Source organism: Mustelus asterias, unplaced genomic scaffold (assembly GCF_964213995.1).
Source record: "Mustelus asterias unplaced genomic scaffold, sMusAst1.hap1.1 HAP1_SCAFFOLD_600, whole genome shotgun sequence".
Classification (NCBI taxonomy): Eukaryota; Metazoa; Chordata; class Chondrichthyes; order Carcharhiniformes; family Triakidae; genus Mustelus; species Mustelus asterias.
The window spans coordinates 61743-85388 of record NW_027590550.1 but is presented as its reverse complement, the minus strand read 5'-3'; the positions used below and the strand labels follow the sequence as shown (position 1 = coordinate 85388).

The 23646-nt window shown below is 46.3% G+C and overlaps 1 protein-coding gene across 1 annotated transcript; it reads left to right on the top strand.

Moving 5' to 3' along the window:
- The first annotated feature begins 9721 nt into the window (after positions 1-9721).
- Positions 9722-15619, top strand: LOC144487124 (cytochrome c oxidase subunit 6A, mitochondrial-like). Its single transcript, XM_078205183.1, has 3 exons — positions 9722-9996; positions 12255-12397; positions 15370-15619. The coding sequence occupies exons 1-3, from the start codon at positions 9906-9908 to the stop codon at positions 15460-15462; spliced, it is 327 nt and encodes a 108-aa protein (XP_078061309.1). The 5' UTR covers positions 9722-9905; the 3' UTR covers positions 15463-15619.
- Positions 15620-23646: the final 8027 nt, after the last annotated feature.

The window sequence follows — 23646 nt, the reverse complement described above, 5'->3', positions numbered from 1 at the left end:
CCGGGCTCCCATAAGGGCCCCCCGCACTGCCACCGGGTACAGGTTGAAACTGTGCCAACATGTGCCAAAGGGCAGGGTACTGATCAGACATGTCCATCTCGGCTGGGGGCAATACTTACCTGGGGGCAACATCGGTGGGGGGGGGGGGGGGGGGTGATCCCCTCAATTGGATCTCGTCTTTCAAAACCTGTTGTAAACCTTACCGCGTGACATCAGCAAAGTTTGAATATTCAGTGAGGGTGGGGCGGGGGGGGTGATGTGGTGGTGGGGGAGGGGGCTTGGTAATCATCAAATCACAGAATCCCTACAGAAGAGGCCATTCAGTGCTGAAGAGCCATTCTGCCCATCAAGTCTGCACTGACTCTGTGACAGAGTATCTTACCCAGTCCATCTCCCCCACACATTTACCATGGCCAATCCATCTAACCTACTCATCTTGGGGCACTAAGGGACGATTTACCGTGGCCAATTCACCTAATGAGGTTGAAATGTAAGTAAAAACATTAAAATGAGGTTCTCGCCCTTTGTGGGCGTGAAATTCGTGACATCGACGACGAGGGGCGTGGAAAATCGGGAAATGCAATTCTGCAGATAGGATTATGTTTCCTGAATCTCTCCAGATTTTCCAGCTGTATCAGCGATCCCGCGCACCACTAACGTGGGCTGCAAATCACCCTCTACAGATCTATAGGAGTTTATGTCATTTGGTGGACATACACCTTCCATCCCATCCTGGATCAGAATCTTCTGCGCGGGAGAAGAATTGAGCCGCCCTTTTTTAAGATAAATCAGTAGGGGTGATGTCTCTTGCCGATATTACAATGCATTGCTGGTTTCACTATCAGAAAGGCAATGGCACAAGTGCCCATGCAAATTGAGGAGGATCTGGTGTCGTGGTATTGTCATTGTACTAGCAATCCAGAGGCCCAGAATAATGCTCTGGGGACCCGAGTTCGAATCCCACCACAGCAGATGGTGAAATTTGAATTGAATAAAAGTCTGGAATTAAGAATCTACTGATGACCATGAAACCATTGTCGATTGTCAGAAAAACCCATCTGGTTCACTAATGTCCTTTAGGGAAGGAAATCTGCTGTTCTTACGTGATCTGGCCTACATGTGACTCCAGAGCCACAGCAATGTGGTTGATTTTTAACTGCCCCTCTGAAATGATGTAGCAAGCCTCTACCATGGCAACTAGGGATGGACAATAAATGTTGCCCCAAGCCAGCAATGCCCACATCCCATGATTGAATAAAAAAAGCTGAACATAAAATTTAATTAAAGTAAAATAACTCCTAATTTAAACCGCGGCTCTATTATTGGTGTCCATTGACTTTCGATTCCTTACAGTTCTCTCCAGATGTGGAAGGCCCAAGTTTACAAATGGACACGGCGTGCTCCCATTCTGAGACCACCTGAGGCATGATTAGACAACAGCAGAGAGGTAGGCAACCCCACCCCCTCTCTGCAGCCATGGTAACCCTGGACCTAAGATTGACTATCATTGACAGGCCAAGTAGCAGATTCCCAAGAGGACCCTCTGACTTGCCTGCCTCCCTCTCTTCCATTATGTGCTGGCAAAGGTCAGGTGTGAGGGGCCAAGAACAGCTGGAAGGTGAGGAGCAACTAATGGAATAGGGGCTTCAACATCCCTACTGCCCATGTGGATTTGAAATATAGAAACATAGAAACTAGAAGCAGGAGGAGGCCATTCGGCCCATCCAGCCTGATCCGCCATTCATTTTGATCATGGCTGATCATCAAATTCAATACCCTGATCCCCCCTTCCCCTCTGTATCCCTTGATCCCTTTAGCCCCAAGAGTTATATCTAATTTCTTTTTGAAATCACACAATGTTTTAGCCTCAACTACTTCTGTGGGAGTGAATTTCACACATTCACCACTCTCTGGGTGAAGACATTTCTCCTCACCTCAGTTCTAAAAGGTTTACATCTTCTGGTTCCTTCGGTTTCCTCCAAAGATGTGCGGGTTAGGTTGATTGGCCATGGTAAATTGCCCCTTAGTGTCAGGGGGATTAGCAGTAGGGTTATGGGGATAGGGCCTGGGTGGGATTGTGGTCGGTGCAGACTCGATGGGCTGAATGGCCTCCTTCTGCACTGTAGGATTCTATGAATATTCTCCTCAAACCATGACCCCTAGTTCTGGACTCTGCCAGCTTTTGGGAACATATGTTTTCAACCAGGTCACAGCAGTTGGACCAGTGTCCCAAATGTAGCTGTCACAACATCGAATCCACTCCAAAAGTGGCCGTAAAGTCTATTGGGAAGTCCTGTGGTCGTGAAAGGCGCTATATAGATGAAAGTCTGTCTAACCTTTTTCCCATTTGAACTTTAGTCACAATACAGCAAATGAGGCGTCAAACAGCACCATCTACTGGAACTATTCCAAGCTAAACTCTTTTTTTATTTCACTGGGAGCTCAGGCTCTGAGCCAACGCTGCAGCATCAGCTGAACAGGAAATGGATTATTAAAGACGCCTCCTGGGAGTAGACGCCTGGGTTTTGGGAGTTTAAAAGAAAATACAAGTAGCTGCCCAATTTATATCCGCACTGTTTGAAAGCTGTTTCAAACAATTGGCAATCAGCAGTTACTTCTCAGCCTGATTGACTGCCAAGACTAACACTTATTCTCCCCATAGGTCTTAACTAAATTGTAATAAAACTTTAATAGCTGACTATTGCGGCACTGCTAACAGCTCTGACGTCTGATATTACAAAGCAGAATTAACAGTCAGCTTTCTGCTTTGGTTTGTTGCTCTCGCTCTTTCAAGCTACTTTCTTGTTACGTTTTATTTGCAGTGAGATGCTGGAATGTATGATTTCTTTCTCCCCTGACTATCATCCCAAAGGCCCTAAATCTGGGATGTGGTTCCAATGACATCCTTAGGCCCCTCGTTACTCTTCACGTGCAGCCCACACTGCATCACCAAAACTATTTGATCAGCAGTTGCTGCCAACCTGCCATCACCTCACCATTTTTAAAAAATCAAGATTGTCTTTAAAAACTGTTGCCGGTAAAAGTGGCCACAAAGATGTCACATTGTCATCAAGAGCAATTGTGGATTGTCAGCCATGGCTCAGTCACTCTCGCCTCCGAACTCACAAAAAGGTTGTGAGTTCGAATCCCACTCCAGGGCTTGAGCACAAATGTCTTTGCCAACACTCCTGAGTGCAGGACTGCTGCACTGTCAGAGGTTCATCTCCACATCATGACTGTCAGAGGTTGCCAGCTTTCAGAGAAATTAATCATAGAATCCCTACAGTGCCATTCGGCCCATCAAGTCTACACCGACAACAATCCTATCTAGGCCCTATCCCTGTATACCACATATTTATCCTTCTAATCCCTCTAACCTAGTGTCCCGGGACACTAAGGCAATTTAGCACGGCCAATGCACCTAACCTGCACATCTTTGGGCTGTGGGAGGAAACAGGAGCACCCGGAGGAAACCCACGCAGACACGGGGAGAACATGCAAACTTTTGGGTTGGATGTTAAACTGAAACCGTGTCTATCCTCCGATCCCAGGCCACCATCAGGATTTTCACTTTTTAAAACAGACTTTGAACCACTTTGTTTATTTGATCTCCATTTTCCTCCATCTCTGCGCGTTTTATGAATGTCCAAGTTCTTGAACAAAAGTTCCAACCAATCAAACATCTGAATTGTTGTGAAGGACGACTGAATTCACCTCATCCTGTTTAAATTTGGGATCATTCTTAACTTTGTTATTTTCCGTGATCTTACCCTTTGGTTTTCTTTTCCAGGAGCTGCAGGTTTAACACTACCTCCTTTTGTGACGGCAGTTCATGTTTCCATTGAATAAAATCCTGTTCAGCTGTTTTAAGAACTTCATTGAGGTTATGTTGGTGCTCAGCTAAGAAAGCTTGATGTACCTATATATTCAGTTTGTGGATTTTCTTCCTCCCATGGAATTTGAGCTTTCTCTAATTCTGTTCTTGCAAGAGCAATTTCTTCTTCAGTCCGAACTTTACATTCAAGTACATATATCCTTTTTTTTGCAGTTCTGTTGTGTCAGCACTAGATTCAACTTTTCCACTTGCCTTCAAAGCATTCCTCTGTTTGTTCACCAGCAGCTTTGAGTACTGTTTCTTTGCCTCATCTTGCTCATACTTATTCCGGTTTTTAATTACGACGGCTTTACATGATCTCAAACTACCATTAACATTTCCTTTTCAGCTTGGTGCCCCAGTGTCATCTTTTAAACCAGCTGGCTGGGTTTCTCACTCTAAAGACGTATCTTTAATTCAAGCATTTAATTTTAACAGCAGGTTCACAGATTCTTTTAAATTGTTCAGTTTTCCCTGTACAATTTCCATTTCAGCAATCTCAGCGAGCTTTTCCCAAACCCCTGGAGATAGTAACACCTTATCCCCAGCCAAGTCATTTCCTATAAAGAAACCCACCCCTTCAATCGGCAAATTAGGAATGACACCGATAATTACAGGACTAATTCACATTCTAAGCTGATTCTATACCAAGGAAGATTAAACTACATAGAATCCTTGCAGTGCAGAAGGAGGTCATTTGGCCCATCGAATCAGCACTGACTCTCCAACAGAGAATCCTACCCAGGCCCCATCTCCATAACCCCAAGTATTTATCCCGCTAATCCCCCTGGGGCACTAACGGGCAATTTAGCATGGACAATCCACCTAACCAACACATCTTGGACTGTGGGAGGAAACTGGAGCACCCAGAGGAAACCCACGCAGGCATGGGGAGAACGTGCAGACTCCGCATAGACAGTAACCCAAGCCGGGAATCGAACCTGGTCCCTGGCACCCTGAGGCAGCAGTGCCACCCACTGTGCCACCGTGCCAATTGACTTTGCTGCCTGACCAGCTGAAAATAACAACACTTCCACATTTAAACAAAAATACTTCTATCATTTCCCACACCGTGATCCTCTCTAGTAGTAAACACAGGAAACTTACTGACTTGTCATCACATTTATCTGCAAGGATAGTGGGTGGGATTTTCCATGCAACCCACGGCAGGTTTTGCAGAGTGGCACACCGTTGGCTGGCGATGGGATCTTCCGGTCCCCACTCTGTCAGTGGCTTCTCATTGTTTTCACCCTCTGCTGCCAAGAAACTCACGGGACCAGATGATTCTGCTGGCAGGAATGGCTGGAATGTCCCACCCAGTACTTTCTGTCGGGGCATACAAATGCTACAGTATTTAAAAAATTTCCAACACTCAGCCTTCACCTGTCCATTTTTATTTTATTATTTTACTGGATGTGGGCTTTGCTGGCCAGGCCAGAATTATTGCTCATCTCTAAGATGGTGGTTTGTTCTTGAACCACTGCAGTCCATGTGATGTAAGTACAGTATGACGGTAAAGGAATTGCAATATACTTACAAAGTCAGGATGGGCATGAGGTTTGGAGGGGAACTTGCACAGGGTGGAGTTCACATGCATTTGCTGCCCATGTCCTTTGAGGTGGTAGAGGTTTGTAGAGTGCACTAGAGTGATTCACTCTGAAAATCCAGTGGGTGGGGTTGGCAGCATAGCGCTGTGCGGGCGCCGATCTGTCAGCACCAAGATCGGCGCATGCGCAGTAGCCCTGCACTGCCGGCCTACTGATCATTGGCCAGCCCCGCGATCCCCGCATTGCTGCCCGACCGATCCCCCCACGGGCTGATCGCTGGCCTCCCCAATGTGTCCGGGCCCAGTCTTGATTCACCCCCACCTCGGCCCGTCTCGATACCCCCACTACCCCACCGGCAGACCAACCCCCCCCCCGGCCCCCACCACACCACAGTCCCAACCCCCCGGCAGGCCGAGCCCACCCCCCTCCCACACCACAGTTCCAATTCCCCGGCAGCCCAACCCACCCCCACCACCCCCCCCACACACACACACACACACACACACACACCCCCACCACCCTGATGGCCAGCCCCAATTGCTGGCCTCCCTCCTTCTGTCACTGATCCAAAGTGTAGAGTGGCAGTGGGATCCCCACCGATCTCCACCAGAGCCCCGCCCCCATTAGGCCCAACCCCTGTTAAGCCCTACCCCCTTGGCACTACCCGATGCCCAGCGGACAGTGCCAAGTTGCCCTCTGGGCATTGGCACTTTGCCCCTTGGAATTACCCCCCACGTTTGCTTCCTTGAATCAAACTTATCTTTATCTGTTACTACTCTGAGGAGTGCATTATTCTTCACCCTGGCTAACATTCTCACTATAATCAGATTTATTTCCACTGTTAGACCTCTTGAGCCAGATTTCTGTCTCCCCATGGAGTGGGAATGGGGTCAGGAAAGTAAACCTTTGGCACGGTGGCACAGTGGTTAGCACTGCTACCTCACACGCCAGGGACCCGGGTTCAATTCCAGCCTTGGGTGACCGTGCGGAGTGTGCACATTCTCCCCGTGTATGCGTGGGTTTTCTCCGGGTGCTCCCGTTTCCTACCACAGTCCAAAAGACGTGCTGGTTAGGCTGACTGGCTGTGCTAAATTGCCCCTTAGTGTCCTAAGATGCATAGGTTAGGGGGATTAGCGGGGTAAATATTTGGGGTGACAAGGTTAGGACCTGGGTTAGATGCTCTGTCAGAGAGTCAGTGCAGACCGATGGACCGAATGGCCTCTTCTACACTGTAGGCATTCTGTTCTATGATTCCATGCTTTTTGACTGTAAATTCCAGCTTGTAGCACCCTCCCGATGCCACGGTATTTTTGTGAGGTATTTTTGCAGGTAATGAAGACTTTGTGTAAGATCCCCGTGCACACATCTCTTCTAAGCTCAGGCCGCCGTTGTGAAAATTGTAGGAAATTTAAATTTCCTTCCTCAGGCTATTTTTGTGTGCTGGCGTATAAAATATCCAGAAATGCAATTGAAGACAACATTCTGTAGAGGTCAGATTTCAAAATCACAGGCCAGAATTTTATATGCAAAATGGCCGAAAGTGCGTGAAATCGCGCAAGAAGGTATTAGGCATGTGTCCCAATATCAGTGCACAACTCGTGTGATATTTTGGTTGGTGGGCATGCACAAGAGTTGGACGTGTGCCCACCGCCAACCAAAGCAGGCAATTCAGCCCATTAAGATGCCAATTCACCATAATTTTATGCGGCCCGTCTACCTCTACGGTTGCCTGGTGGGCCGATTGGCCAGGCGGTCTTTTCATTCAAGGTGCAACCTCGATCCAGGGCAGGATGAAAGGTCAGAGCTGAAATAAAATTAACAAATGTGCCTGGGGACTGAAGTGTGTTTGCGTACCTTTTTCTGCCGTTATCTATTTTTTTGCAGGTCTGCAGTTGCCTGGGACAGCTCGGCAGGGGTTATCCCCCTGCATGGGAAGCGCCAGCCTGCACCCTCACTTTTCTCAGCGCCCACTCTCTTCCTGTCCTACCCCGAAAAGTTGATCCTTTCACAGAGCGCATTTCACACTGGCTGCCCTGTAATTAGTCATGATGTGGAGATGCCAGCGTTGGACTGGGGTAAACACAGTAAGAAGTCTAACAACACCAGGTTAAAATCCAACAGGTTTATTTGGTAGCAAAAGCCACGAGCTTTCGGAACAGGCTGTCGTCAACTCCCACCCACCTGACGAAGGGACAGCCTGTTCCGAAAGCTCGTGGCTTTTGCTACCAAATAAACCTGTTGGACTTTAACCTGGTGTTGTTAGACTTCTTACTGTAATTAGTCAGTCAGTGTGAAAGCACGTTCTGGGACCCATCACAGGGAATGTTACATTTCCTTTTTATACTGTGTTACACGTTAGTGTGGCCAATTTTTCATTAGTTTAAAGTGACATTAATTTGAATTGTCCAATTTCCATTAGTCTTACCACTGCTCTGTCAAACACTTAAAGACTAAATTACCAAATATGAAGTAATTATTTGATAAATGTGGAAAAACAGAGGACTTTGGTTCCTGGTCCAGCAATGCCTCAATTCTAATTCTTGTGGCCGTGCTAAGCAGAACCCCACGACTCCAAAAGGCCCACGGTAAGGAGTCTTTGGCTGCCTCCTCAGATCCTCAGGTATTCTCTCAAGCCCACCTCACTTCAAGTCTGCTCCTTGCAGCTCTCTCTTTAATTCTGAGCCCATTGCTCTACTCCTTTCTTTTAACTTGACTTCTGGCACCTCTTTCTGATCCCTGAATTTGTTCCTGCCCGAGATTTTCTTCTGGGACTTCTCTCTGTCCCCCTCCATCACGCAAACCACCCTTCCATCCATTGATTCTGTTTACATTTCCCGCTGCTTCGGAAAAGCAGACAGCATAATGAAGGACCCCACGCATCCCAGACATACTCTCTTCCACCTCTTACACCGGAAAAAAGATACAAAAGTTTGAGAAAAGCTACTGACTGACTCAAGAACAGCTTCTTCCCTGCTGCCATGAGAGCTTTGAATGGACTTATCTTACATTAAGTTCTTTCTCTACACCCTAGCTATGACTGTAACATTACATTCTGCACTCTCTCCTTTCCTTCTCCCTATATACTCTGCGAATGGTATGTTTTGTCTACATACTGCACAAGAAACAATACTTTTCACCGTATGCCAATGTGTGACAATAATAAATCAAATCAAATCCTGTGTCCTGCGTTTTGGGGCATCAACCTCAGTAATGGTGCTCTGATTCAGATCACCCAACCTGCTTTTCGTGTTGTTTGTTCTTGTTTTTAAAAAGGTAAAATAAACAATCTGTGCACTGGCCACGCTTGAGCAAAAGGCCCAAGGCTCATTGGAAACTAGAGTTCCCAACCTCCAATATCAGTTATGTTGTGTTTCATCACAATGGCAACAGCTGTTCAAAAAAGACTAGCGCAGTGGTTTTGATCAAAAATGTTGTGTTTGGAAGTACCTAACTGGGAGGAGATGCTGTTGTTTGAGCTTCATGTGGACATCATTGGAATGTTGAGGAGACCACATTGTTAACAGTAACTACAGTAGACTAAATTGAGAAAAGTCTAAATTGTTGCTTCATTTCTAAGGGCTAGGTGCAGGAAGGAGGGATTAGAAAGGGCACCTGTGTGTCCTCAGGCTAGCATGGACAAAATGGGCTGAATGGCCTCCTTCAGTGCTGTATCTTTTCTACAGTTCTGTGGAATGTTTGAGGCCATCGATAGTGCAAAGGGAGAAGGTTAAAAAGGCAGTTATATTGATCTTCTGTGTTGGGGGATGAGTGAGGAGTGGACCAGGGACTTGCAGAGGGCACAGTCCCTTGGAAACGCTGAAAAGGGAGTAGGGAAGATATGTGCGATGGTGGCATTAGGCTGAAGATGGCAGAAATGGAGGAAAATGTGGAGGGTAATGGGGTGGACAATAAGGATAAAGAGTGGTTAGTATAGTCAGGGGAAGAGGAGCTTCCTAGTGCAGAATATTGGACAGATTGGCTTAGAAAGTTCCTCATGCTGAGGCCTTGCTGCCCCTTCACCCTGTTCCCGCCTTCATCCTGGCCCCACCCCTTCATGCTGGCCCCACCCCTTCAATCGGACCCCGCCCCTTCATGCTGGCCCCACCCCTTCAGTCGGACCCCGCCCCTTCATCCTGGCCCCACCCCTTCAGCCGGACCCCGCCCCTTCAGCCGGACCCCGCCCCTTCAGCCTGGCCACGCCCCTCCATCCTAACTCTGCCCCTTCCCCTGACCCCCGCGCCGTTCAGTCTAACCCCGCCCCCTTCATCATGGTCACGCCCCATTCACCCTGAACCCGCCCACCTGATAAGCACATATTATAAAACAGAAACTATCGCAACGCTAACGGGGTCACCGATGTTGATATAAACACTCTTCCTCGGGCTCTGATAATAAAACTGATGTGATTTGCTGTGACCTTTGCCCCCGGGTTGGCGGTTAACGGGCCCATCCCCGCGCCTGCGCACTGTTCTCTCTGTGACAAGATGGCGGCGGTTTGGGCTGGGGTTCTCCGCCGGGGATTCAGCTCCGCTCGGCAGCTGGCAGCGGCGGCGGGCGGCGAGGAGCACCAGTCGGGTAAGCGCGGGCCCGGGGGGATCGGGGTGGCGGCGGGCGGCTGGTGTGCGGCCCAGCCTGGGTCGACACCGGGGGGACAAGCGGCGATGACCTTGGCTCCATCCGCGGCCTCTCCCTCACTGCGGGCCCGGGGCTTCACTCACCGCCACCCGTTTCCAGCCGCGTCCGAGGCTCCCGGCTCCGCTCAGCCTGTAATTGGAGCAGGATTGGTGGCGACCCTGGGGCCCGCGCTGCATTACTGCGCTACTTCCCCTTACGGTGCACCATAGCTGTGGTTAACCCTCCCTCTTCCGCAACTAAAATGGCCCCAAATCACTAATAATTCAATTTCCTCAATGAGAAGTAGTTTTGCGGCGCTTAACTTTATAAAATAACCTGATAAGCACTTAGAATGTAACATCCTGTAAGTAGGCAAAGGGTTTGATGCAAGGTTGTATTCATGTGTGTGCTCAAGGTTATGGCCAGAATAATTAAAGCACCTTTTTAATTCATATATTGCAGTCATGAACTGGTTCACATTTATCAGAGGCTGGGATGAGGGCCTCACTTGTCTTCACCTTTTGCTGCAAAAGTTAAAATCCTAACAATGTGAGCAATCCTCGAGTTATTTTTGGATTCAAGATGAGCGGTGGCTGTAATGGGGACGAATGAGCTCGATTAGGAGACTTGATGCAAATGACTTTTTTTCGTAATTTTCATTTGCCCTCCTGAAGGTTATCTGCACTGTAATTCCCATTATATCATGTGCTGCAAATTCCACGACCGCCCCTTTTATTGCTGAGTCCAGAAGTTCTCACTGGTTTGTTTGTGCCATTTATAGTAACTCAAATGTCATTTTCATCTTTTTAAAGTTTTAATTATAATTATTCGTATCCTTTGACATGGGATTGTTGGATCCAAGCCAGGTGGTGTATGAAACAAATTTTCCTTGGGTTTATTCACAGGATACAGCATTATAGATCTCTGCCTCCTAATGACTAACCCAGTAGGTTTTATAGGCCCTCAATCAATAACATTAGTTATCTAATTAACAATACCCTTTATTGTAACAAAAAGGCAAACCCGAAAGGAAACTTATCAAACTAAATTATCATTCCTGGGGCTGTAGATACACACCAGTCTCTGCGGCATATGACTGTCATGAAAGTCTCCAAGGGCACCCAGATGCAAATTAGTGAATTGGGGGGGGGAAATCAAAGCATAAAGGAAAATTAAAACATCAAACCAAAATGTGATTTTAAAGTGGTCAGTAATACACTCCAGTCCCTGTGGGGCCCAATGAGCGTGGCCTCAATGGCACCTGAGGACACTGCATGCTCCCTCTCCAGGGACACCCGGCTGCAAATGTAGCCGCAGTAAAGGGGCAGACAGTCAGGTCGGATGACCCCCTTAGTCACCTGCTGCCAGTCTTTTTGGCAAAACAATTAAACTAGATTAATTGAGGGACAAATTAAAATGGATAGCTCCCAAAAAGAAGGGAACTGCCCAAAGGTAAAGTAAAGCATCAAACTAAAATATGATTAAGGGGGTTGATACATGCCCCAGCTCCTGCAGTGCCCAGCAGGCACAGAAGGCATCACCAGTGCCCTCGGACACTGCATGCTCCCTCTGCAGGGACACCCGGCCACGCGTGTAGCCGCTATAGAGGGGCAGACAGTCAGGTTGGATGACCCCCTTGGTCGCCTGGTGTCTCGACTCTTTATTACACTTTTTTATAACCCAAAAGCAAACTCATTAACAAATTGGCAGTGTTAAAGGGGCAACGGACTCTGTTCTCAATAATGTCTATCACCTGTGTATCTTTAGCAACATAACCAACCAATAAAAGGGATCAAATTAATGTTGTCCTTCACAGCAACTACTGCTCTCCAATCAGTAGCTGTAATAGTTCAGATGGGCAGTGTCCCAGTTACATTGCTGGGTTGGAATTGGGTCCAGGTAGGCTCTGCAATGGTGCTCTTCCAGTGGTAAAGATCTGAATGTTTGTAATAGGGGCAGGTGCCCTACTCTGAGCATTTAAATTAAAATCTAGAGAGAGACATAAAATACCCACAAGATGCACTGGTATTTTTTATTACACACATAGTCAAACAGAAGCAGTGTGAGGTTCAAGTATCTGTCATGTCAGTTTGACTCTACTTTTGGATTAACATTTTCTAAAAGTTTGCTTTGTAATGACACATCCCGAATGTGTAGAAGGCTGAATATATTGTGTCCAAGGACATTTGATTGTAGCATATGTTCACTTCCTCCCGCAGCGCGTCTATGGAAGATCCTGAGCTTTGTTGTTGCTATTCCTGGTGTAAGTGTCTGTATGTTGAACTGCTACCTGAAGGCTCAGCAGCACAGCCATGAGAGGCCAGAGTTTATTCCGTATGAGCATCTGCGCATCCGGACCAAAGTGAGTATTAAATTTCAAGGACTGCTAATAGGGAGAGAATGTTATGCTATTTATGAAGTAATGTATCATGCATGCACGCCAAGTGCTCAATAGTAGTGTCAAAATTGTCAGCCTTACTTTGACAAGGAAATAGCTGAGGAACTTAATAAGTACTTTGCGTCAGTCTTCACAGTAGAAGACATGAGTAATATCCCAACAATTCAGGAAAGTCAGGGGGCAGAGTTGAATATGGTTGCCATCACAAAGGAGAAAGTGCTAGAGAAACTAAAAGGTCTGAAAATTGATAAATCTCCGGGCCCAGATGGGCTACATCCTAGAGTTCTAAAGGAGATAGCTGAAGAAATAGTGGAGGCGTTAGTTATGATCTTTCAAAAGTCACTGGAGTCAGGGAAAGTCCCAGAGGATTGGAAAATCGCTGTTGTAACCCCACTGTTCAAGAAGGGAACAAGAAAAAAGATGGAAAATTATAGGCCAATTAGCCTAACCTCAGTTGTTGGCAAAATTCTAGAATCCATCGTTAAGGATGAGATTTCTAAATTCTTGGAAGTGCAGGGTCGGATTAAGACAAGTCAGCATGGATTTAGTAAGGGGAGGTCGTGCCTGACAAACCTGTTAGAGTTCTTTGAAGAGATAACAAATAGGTTAGACCAAGGAGAGCCAATGGATGTTATCTATCTTGACTTCCAAAAGGCCTTTGACAAGGTGCCTCACGGGAGACTGCTGAGTAAAATAAGGGCCCATGGTATTCGAGGCAAGGTACTAACATGGATTGACGATTGGCTGTCAGACAGAAGGCAGAGAGTTGGGATAAAAGGTTCTTTCTCAGAATGGCAACCGGTGACAAGTGGTGTCCCGCAGGGTTCAGTGTTGGGGCCACAGCTGTTCTCTTTATATATTAACGATCTAGATGACGGGACTGGGAGCATTCTGGCCAAGTTTGCCGATGATACAAAGATAGGTGGAGGGGCAGGTAGTATTGAGGAGGTGGGGAGGCTGCAGAAAGATTTAGACAGTTTAGGAGAGTGGTCCAAGAAGTGGCTGATGAAATTCAACGTGGGCAAGTGCGAGGTCGTACACTTTGGAAAAAAGAATAGAGGCATGGACTATTTTCTAAACGGTGACAAAATTCATAATGCTAAAGTGCAAAGGGACTTGGGAGTCCTAGTCCAGGATTCTCTAAAGGTAAACTTGCAGGTTGAGTCCGTAATTAAGAAAGCAAATGTAATGTTGTCATTTATCTCAAGAGGCTTGGAATACAAAAGCAGGGATGTACTTCTGAGGCTTTATAAAGCACTGGTTAGGCCCCATTTGGAGTACTGTGAGCAATTTTGGGCCCCACACCTCAGGAAGGACATACTGGCACTGGAGCGGGTCCAGCGGAGATTCACACGGATGATCCCAGGAATGGTAGGCCTGACATACGATGAACGTCTGAGGATCGTGGGATTATATTCATTGGAGTTTAGGAGGTTGAGGGGAGATCTGATAGAAACTTACAAGATAATGAACGGCTTAGATAGGATGGACGTAGGGAAGTTGTTTCCATTAACAGGGGAGACTAGGACGCGGGGGCACAGCCTTAGAATAAAAGGGAGTCACTTTAGAACAGAGATGAGGAGAAATTTCTTCAGCCAGAGAGTGGTGGGTCTGTGGAATTCATTGCCACAGAGGGCTGTGGAGGCCGAGACGTTGAGCGTCTTCAAGACAGAAATTGATAAATTCTTGATTTCTCGAGGAATTAAGGGCTATGGGGAGAGAGCGGGTAAATGGAGTTGAAATCAACCATGATTGAATGGTGGAGTGGACTCGATGGGCCGAATGGCCTTACTTCCGCTCCTATGTCTTATGGTCTTATGGACTGATTAAATCAAATTCCTTCATCCATGAGAAAATCCTGTCTGTGAAATGCAAATAGATAGAGGAGCAGGTTATCTTGTCAGACCTAGGATACTAATTGGTTACAATGGCAGATTTCATTGTGGATCCTTTAGTTATTCTGGACCTGTAACAGAAGCCTGAATACCTAGTGAAAGATAAAAGATCTAATCTAAGCCATTCCAGTTGGTGTAATTGAAGTTCTGTGTGCAATATTGTATGGGGAATGGTAATATAACTATCAGAGATCCAGGTTTTTGTTACTGAATGCTCTTCAATAAATCAAGTGGCACACCTGAGTCCTCACTTATTTTGTCTAACATTCCTTGACTGGATTGTAATCCATGTTTCCTCAGCTGTTAGCATTTTGGGATCAAAATTTATTATTAAGAAATTGGCAAGTGACTTGGGGCCTGGTAACTGGTGGGTGATTTGAATCCTAACTGGAAAGTTTAATTTTTCTTGCTGCTCTGGGTGAGTTGGATGGAGAGTTGGATCTGAGGAGGAGAAAAAGGGTGGGGTAGAAGCTGAGAGAAGATAGATGTGGGCAGTGGGTCATAATCCAACTTGTCCAAACTGTGGAGCATGTTCAGTTAAATAGCTGCCAGCCCACGAAACACCGAGGAAATTGTCTCTTCAGCTTGTGTATAAAATTGAAGAAATCTTAACTTGGGTATCACAACCTCCACTCAGACTAAGTGTACTGGGTTGTGGGCTGTGCAAAGGGGGGGATGAGTTGTCACATTGTGATGCTCCATGAAAGTCCCCACAACTGTGTGCAAAAGGAAGCATGGAGCAATAGGGAAGATCATAATCCCCTCCTAGTGACTGGCTTCAGAGTTGATTGGGTTACCTAGCTAGTCGATTTGAGGGACAGAGGACACTTCACTCTTCTAGTCTCATTTTGAACAGTTCTACAAGTTGCTTTCTTGAAGTATCTTCTGCATAGTGATCTCATCTATTGCCATATACTCTGGTGGAGGTCTCACTAAATGATGATTGATTTGAACTTGGTGGGAAGGCATTGCAATGAGATCCCAGATGTTTAAAATGTGAAGTTGGGGCTTGAATTCTTATACACTTTTTTCCATCCACAGCCATTTCCTTGGGGTGATGGGACGCACAGTCTCTTCCACAATGCCCATACTAATGTTCTGCCCACAGGCTGGGAAGGTGGAGAGGAACACTGAAAAATTGGAACAGAGAAGACTGGTCCTGAGTTTATGGACCATTCCTTCAAGTCTAAGAATTATGTAAATGTGTGCATTATTTTAAAAAATAAAGACAAAAGAATTATGAAATGTGTTCACCTTTGATGCAACACCATAATAAATATACTGTGGAAAATTGTGTCTGCTGCATTTTTATTAAGTAGGAGGAGGCTGTTGCATCTGATGGAGTGAGCTTTATTCTTATGGCTAAAAGTACAAGAAACTTCTGACTGCTCTGTGTTGATCGTGAGGCTGGCATTTTGTAAGAGGTACAGGGGAAAAAACCCAGCTTCTTTCATTTCAAAGGGTGAGGAGTATTTGGAGGTGGGGTATTTGTTCCAGGGAGTAAAAAGGCTCCATTAAATCTGAACTTGTATAGTTACAGTATAGCTTCCTTCCTGGAGTACCTAGACTCCACTTGTCAATTGTGCACCACTGGCAATTTTTAAAAAATTCATTCATAGCCTGTGTGTATAGTTGCTGTTAAGGCATCCTGGGGCCAGTGAAGGAAGAGTGATATAACTCAGTCAATAGTGAGTGGCTTGGCGGGGGCTTTCAAGATGTCCTTGTCTAGGTGGTAGTAATTATGGGTTTTGGACGGTGCTTTCTAAGGAGCCATGTATCCTGTAGATTGTGTATATATAGCTGCCACTGTTGGTGGCTGATCGTCCAACTCAATAGCTTAATCCTGTTTTCTCCCCATAACTTTTGATCTCATTCGCCTCAAGTGCTATATGTAGCCGCCTCTTGAATACGTTCAATGTTTTGCATTAACTACTTCCTGTGGTAATGTATTCCCCGGGACACCTCTCTTTGGTTGAAGAAATATCTCCCTATCTTCGTCCTAAATGGTCTACCCCAAATCCTTAAACTGTGATCCCTGGTTCTGGACTCCCCCACCATTGGGAAAATCCTCCCTGCATCTACCCTGCCTAGTCCTGTTAAATTTTACAAGTCTCTATGAGATGCTCCCTCATTCGTCTGAACTCCAGCGAAACAATCCTAACCTAGTCAATCTCTCCTCATACATGGTCACATGCAACAGCTGCCTTTGCCCTTATAGGTGGTAGCAGTCAAGGGATTGGAAGGTGCTGTCTAAAGAGCCTTGGTGAGTTGCTGCAGTGCATCTTGTAGATAGTACACATTGCTGCCACTGTGCATTGATGGTGGAGGGAGTTGATGTTGGAAGTGGTGGATGAGGTGCCAATCAAGCAGGCCGCTTTGTCCTGGATGGTCTTGAATTTCTTGAGCGTTGTTGGAGCTGCACTCATCCAGGTAAGTGAAGAGTATTCCATCACACTCCTGACTGGTGCCTTGTAGGTGGTGGACAGGCTTTGGGGAGTGAGGAGGTGAGTTATTTGCTGCAGGATTCCTAGCCTCTGACCTGTTCCTGCAGCCAGAGTATTTATGTGGTGAGTCCAGTTCAGCTTCTGGGCAATGGTAACCCCAGGATGTTAATACTGGAGGATTCAGCGATACCACTTTTCATGGAATCATAGAACCCCTACAGTGCAGAAGGAGGCCATTTGGCCCATCAAGCCTGGACCAACAACAATCCCATCCAGACCCTATTCCTGTAAACCCATCTATTTACCCCATTAATCATCCTGACACTAAGGGGCAGTTTAGCATGGCCAATCCACCTAACCTGCACACCTTTGGACTGTGGGAGGAAACCAGAGCACCCAGAGTAAATCCACGCAGACACAGGGAGAACGTGGAAACTCCACAGTCATCCAAGGTCGAAATTGAACCTAGATCCCTGTGAGGCAGCAGTGCTATCCACTGTGCCAACCACTTCTGACCTTGTGATGAAGGGAAGGTCATTGATGAAGCAGCTGAAGATGGTTGGGCCTAGGACACTACCCTGAGGAGTTGGACCATAATCCCTGCATGTTATAAATGAGAGACATGTTTACATTTCCCTTAATTGGCCAATTACTAATGACTTCCTGATTGGCTGCAATGTTTCAGCCAGTGGGAGGGGGTCAGGGATAGGCGTGAAGCCTGATAGGTAAATCAGATTGGGCCTTGGCTGGGATAGAGGGCGTACCTCCTTCAGAGGCCCCCTTTTCCAATAAGGGACTCCTGGTGCATCCCCAACCCATCCCCAGAGCCTCCGATTGTGGTCCCCCCCGAGACCCGCCCCAACCTACCTGTCATCCAGCTCCTGTCTCTTGGGATTGGATGCAGTCCCAGAAGTAGCCATCACTCCCAATCTGATCGGCTGGCAGCACTTAGAGGCGGGACCTCATCCCAAATGGTGGTCAAAGGCCCATCACCTGCTGCCTTTTAAATTTTGACCAGTTTGGGGGAGGGCAATTAGGAGGCAGAAAAGGCCCCATGCAATTTACAGCACCACCCCTAACCCCCATCCCCGCCAGCCTCCAGCAAATCTGCCCACAGGGAACTTCTGTATCTACCTAATTGATCCTTTTAACATTTTAAACACCTTAACCAGCGGGATATAGATCAGCCGCTGATATGGCAGAGAAATGGCAGATGGAGTTTTATCCAGGCAATTGTGAGGTAGAAATCCTAGAAACCCTACAGTGCAGTAGGAGGCCATTCGACCCATCGAGTCTGCACCGACCACAATCCCACCCAGGCCCTACCCCCACATATTTACCCGCTAATCCCTCTAACCTACGCATCTCAGGACTCTAAGGGACAATTTTTAACCTGGCCAATCAACCTAACCCGCACATCTTTGGACTGTGGGAGGGAACCGGAGCACCCGGAGGAAACCCACGCAGACACGAGGAGAATGTGCAAACTCCACACAGACAGTGACCCGAGCAGGGAATCGAACCCGGGACCCTGGAGCTGTGAAGCAGCAGTGCTAACCACTGTGCTACCGTGCCGCCCCAATGCTGCACTTTGGGAGATCAAGTGTTAAAGGTAAGTATACAGTAAATGGCAAGACCCTGAACAGCATTGATGTACAGCGGGATCTTGGGGTTCAAGTCCACAGCTTCCTGAAAGTGGCCACACAAGTAGATAGGGTGGTAAAGAAGGCGTATGGTATGCTTGCCTTTATTGGTCGAGGCACTGAGTACAAGAGTCAGGATGTCATGTTGTAACTTTATAAAACGTTGGCTAGGCCGCACAGAGTATTCAATTCTGGTCGCCACATTACAGGAAGGAAGTGGAGTCTTTGGAGAGGGCTCAGAAGAGGTTTACCAGGATGTTTCTGGTATTAGAGGGTCTGAGCCATACTCAACCCTGGAATACCTAGATAACAAAGACACCTTTGTCATACAGCTCAGCCTTTAACACCATTATCCCTATGAGACTCATCTCCAAACTTCATGGCCTGGGGCTTGGCTCCCGCCACTGGATACTAGACTTCCTAACCCACAGACAGCAGTAAGTAAGGACAGGCAACAACACCTCCTCCACGATCATCCTCAACACTATAGGGAATAGGGATAGCCCAGGAAATTACCGACCGGTGAGTCTAACCTCAGTGGTTGGTAAGTTGATGGAGAAGATCCTGAGGGACAGGATTTATGAACATTTTGAGAAGTTTAGTATGCTCAAAAGTAGTCAGCACGGCTTTGTCAAAGGCAAATCGTGCCTTATGAGCCTGGTGGAGTTCTTTGAAAATGTGACTAAACACATTGACGAAGGAAAAGCGGTAGATGTGGTTTACATGGACTTCAGCAAGGCATTTGATAAGGTCCCCCATGCAAGACTTCTCGAGAAAGTGAGAGGGCATGGGATCCAAGGGGCTGTTGCCGTGTGGATTCAGAACTGGCTTGCCTGCAGAAGGCAGAGAGTGGTTGTAGACGGGTCTTTTTCTGAATGGAGGTCGGTCACCAGTGGAGTGCCCCAGGGATCTGTTCTGGGACCCTTGCTGTTTGTCATTTTCATAAATGACCTGGATGAGGAAGTGGAGGGATGGGTTGGTAAGTTTGCCGATGACACGAAGGTTGGTGGTGTTGTGGATAGGTTGGAGGGATGTCAGAAGCTGCAGCGTGACATAGATAGGATACAAGACTGGGCGGAGAAGTGGCAGATGGATTTCAACCCGGATAAATGTGTAGTGGTCCATTTTGGCAGGTCAAATGGGATGAAGGAGTATAATATCAAGGGTAAGACTCTTAGCAGTGTAGAGGATCAGAAGGACCTTGGGGTCAGGGTCCATAGGACTCTTAAATCGGCCTCGCAGGTAGAGGAGGTAGTTAAGAAGGTGTATGGTGTGCTGGCCTTCATCAATCGAGGGATTGAGTTTAGGAGTCGGGAGATACTGATGCAGCTTTGTAAGACCCTCGTCAGACCCCACTTGGAGTACTGTGCTCAGTTCTGGTCGCCTCATTACAGGAGGGATGTGGAAATGATTGAAAGGGTGCAGAGAAGATTTACAAGGATGTTGCCTGGATTGGTTGGCATGCCTTATGAGGATTGGCTGAGGGAGCTCAGTCTTTTCTCCTTGGAGAGACGAAGGATGAGAGGTGACCTGATAGAGGTGTACAAGATGTTGAGAGGTATAGATCGGGTGGATTCTCGGATGCTTTTTCCCAGGGCTGAAGTGGCTGCTACGAGAGGACACAGGTTTAAGGTGCTGGGGAGTAGGTACAGAGGAGATGTCAGGGGTAAGTTTTTTACTCAGAGGGTGGTGGGTGAGTGGAATCGGCTGCCGTCAGTGGTGGTGGAGGCAAACTCGATAGGGTCTTTTAAGAGACTTCTGGATTAGTACATGGGACTTAATAGGATTGAGGGTTATAGGTAAGCCTATATATAAGCCTAGGTAGGTAGGGACATGACTGGCGCAACTTGTGGGCCGAAGGGCCTGTTTGTGCTGTATTTTTTCTATGTTCTATGTTCTAACACTAGTGCTCCACAAGGCTGTGTCCTCAGCCCCTTACTATACTCCTTATACACCTATGACTGTGTGGCCAAATTCCCCTCCAACACGATTTTCAAGTTTACTAATGACACCACCAGATCTCAAACAATGATGAGACCGAGTATAGGAATGATATAGAGAATCTGGTGAACTGGTGCGGTGACAATAATCCCTCCCTCAATGTCAACAAAATGAAGGAGATTGTCATCGACTTCAGGAAGCATAAAGGAGAACATGCCCCTGTCGACATCAACGGGGACGAAGTAGAAATTGTTGAGAGCTTCAAGTTTTTAGGTGTCCAGATCACCAACAACCTGTCCTGGTCCCTCAATGTGGGCGCTATAGTTAAGAAAGCCCACCAACGCCTCTACTTTCTCAGGAGACTAAGGAAATTTGGCATGTCCATTACAACTCTCACCAACTTCTACAGACGCAACATAGAAAGCATCCTTTCTGGTTGTATCATAGCTCTGTCCAAGACCGCAAGAAACTACAAAGGGTCATGAACGAAACCCAGTCCATCACTCAAACCAGCCTCCCATCTACTGAAACTGTCTACACTTCCTGCTGCCTCAGAAAAGCAGCCAGCATAATCAAGGACCTCACGCACCCCGGATGTACTTTCCACCTTCTTCCGTTGGGAAAAAGATACAAAAGTCTGAGATCACGTACCAACCAACTCTGCTGCCATCAGACTTTTGAATGGACCTACCTTGCACTAAGTTGATCTTTCTCCACACCCTAGCTATGACTGTAACACTACATTCTGCACTCTCTTCTTTCCTTCTCTACGAATGGTATGCTTTGTCTGTATAGCACGCAAGAAACAATACTTTTCACTGTATACTAATACATGTGACAATAATAAATCAAATCAAGGAGAGGCTGGACAAACTAGGGTTGTTTTCTCTGGAGCAGCAGAGGCTGAGGGGAGACCTGATAGAAGTCTATAAAATTATGAGAGGCATAGGTAGGGTTGACAGTCAGAATCTTTTTCCCAGAGTTGAAATGTCTAATACTAGGGGCATGCACTTAAGGTGAGAGGGGGAAAGTTCAAAGGTGATGTGAGGGGCACGTTTTTTACACAAAGTTCAAAGGTGATGTGAGGGGCACGTTTTTTACACAAAGAGTGGTAGGTGTCTGAAATGCACTGCCAGGGGTGGTGGTGGAGGCAGATATGATAGGAGCGTTTAAGGAGCTTTTAGATAAGCACATGAATAATGTGAGGAATAGAGGGATATGGACCAAGGGCAGGCAGGAGGGATTAGTTTAATTTGGCGTCATGTTCGGCACAATATTGTGGGCCGAAGGGCCTGTTCCTGTGCTGTACTGTTCTATATTCTAACCAGATAATCCCTCAATCTTCCACATTCAGGGAAATGCAAGCCAAGTTTATGCCATTTATGCTCGTAATTTAACCCTCTGAGCCCTCTGCAACTTTTTTCACTTCCTGTCTTCTGAAGATGTTGACAAGCACTGGGATACCTTTACACAACCACCAGCTTAGACTTTATAATCCCAGCTAATTGGATAAGTCAGATCCCAGGGTGGAGCCCAGCTTGATAAATCCTAACTTTTATTTTTTGTTTAGAGATGTGAAGGCTGCTACTGAGCAGAGTCACAGGAGTCAACTGATGAACATTTAACAAAAGAATAAAAACAATTATTAAACAAGAAAAGATGAACTATATTACATCACTCCTTCACCCCATCTATACCTTTGCAGATATATACAGATTTGTAAGGATAACAGAAGTTACAAGAGCTATCTTATACTCTCATCTGCACTGCAGGAATTCTCTAATTATATGATTCTATTCCTGAACACTAGGTAGTTCATCAAGTATTTATTCTTCTTGTACAAGATCATACCGTGGTTTTCAGCTGATGAATTGACCACAATCTGAGAAAGGTAGATTCTTGATAGAAAAAGGAGTCAAAGAGTGTAAGGGGTGTTGCAGGGTTTGCGAGGTAGCTGGGTATCACCGAAACTTCAGACAATACAAGACTCACAAAAGCCAGTGACTCAGTTAAAGACATAACTTTATTTGAGCAACGATTGTAGGAAGAAATTATCGAAGAGTCTTAGGCCCCTCCAGGCGGAGAGCAGCCAGACATCTCCAATAAGTTCAGACGTATGCAGTTCAAGATGGGTCAATTATACACTTGGGTCAATTATACACTTCCTTATCAGATACATCTGCCTTTCATTAGTTTTGAATCAATCATCTTCAATATACATAAATCAACAATAATACCTGTCATATACTCCAGCCAATTGCATCTTACCTTCTGGTATAATGGTATTTCATTTGTCTATAAAATCCAGACATTTCCTTTCATTTTGGCCAACTCAATATCCTGCGTCCTTTAGTAACCAGACGCCTGGCCACTAAGTTCAAAGTTAACATTCCCACAAATTTCCCTTCAGGTCACTGTCAAGTCAGACTCACTCAATACTCCTTTGTGCTGAGTCTGCACATCCTCCCTGTATCTGCATGGGTTTCCTCCAGGTGCTCCGCTTTCCTCCCACAGTCCAAAAAACGTGCTGGTTAGGTGCATTGGCCATGCTAAATTCTCCCTCAGTGTATCTGAACAGGCGCCGGAGTGTGGCGACTAGGGGATTGTCACAGTAACTTCATTGCAGTGTTAATGTAAGCCTACTGGTCCTGATAAATAAACTTTAAACATGATCCTGCATCCGGGCATGTATCCATCTTATCATAAAGTTACCCTGAGTGTTTCACCATTAGAAACTCTGCTGATAAAGCTTACATATTTCCACGGTTTCATTATTCCCTTAGAATGTGGTTCTGTCTGAATGCCCTTTACCATCATACCTTGCAGCATTCTGCCTTTGGCTAAAGCGAACAATGATCTTTATAAAATACATTTATAAAGTAATTTAATACATTCCAAAATATCAACATATATGTTTTTAAATCACCATTACTTGTTTAAATTTCTTACTGCATTTCGTATGTGTGCAGCCCACTCCCTTGTTTGCTTATGGCTCCTGCTCTGTCCAAGACCACAAGAAACTACAAAAGGTTGTGAATGTAGCCCAGTCCATCGCGCAAACCAGCCTCCCATCCATTGACTCTGTCTACACTTGTCTCGGCAAAGCAGCCAGCATAATTAAGGACCCCATGCACCCCGGACATTCTCTCTTCCATCTTCTTCCGTCGGGTAAAAGATACAAAAGTCTGAGGTCACATCCCAACCAAATCAAGAACAGCTTCTTCCCTGCTGCCATCAGACTTTTGAATGGACCTACCTTGCATTAAGTTGATCATTCTCTACACCCTAGC

What these genes read in the sequence shown, in the direction of transcription:
- LOC144487124 (XM_078205183.1), top strand. Translation starts at nt 9,906, where the DNA reads ATGGCGGCGGTTTGGGCTGGGGTTCTCCGCCGGGGATTCAGCTCCGCT. An exon ending in CGGCGAGGAGCACCAGTCGG is followed by an intron (nt 9,997 to 12,254) that starts GTAAGCGCGGGC and finishes TTCCTCCCGCAG; the next exon opens with CGCGTCTATGGAAGATCCTG. An exon ending in ATCTGCGCATCCGGACCAAA is followed by an intron (nt 12,398 to 15,369) that starts GTGAGTATTAAA and finishes TTCCATCCACAG; the next exon opens with CCATTTCCTTGGGGTGATGG.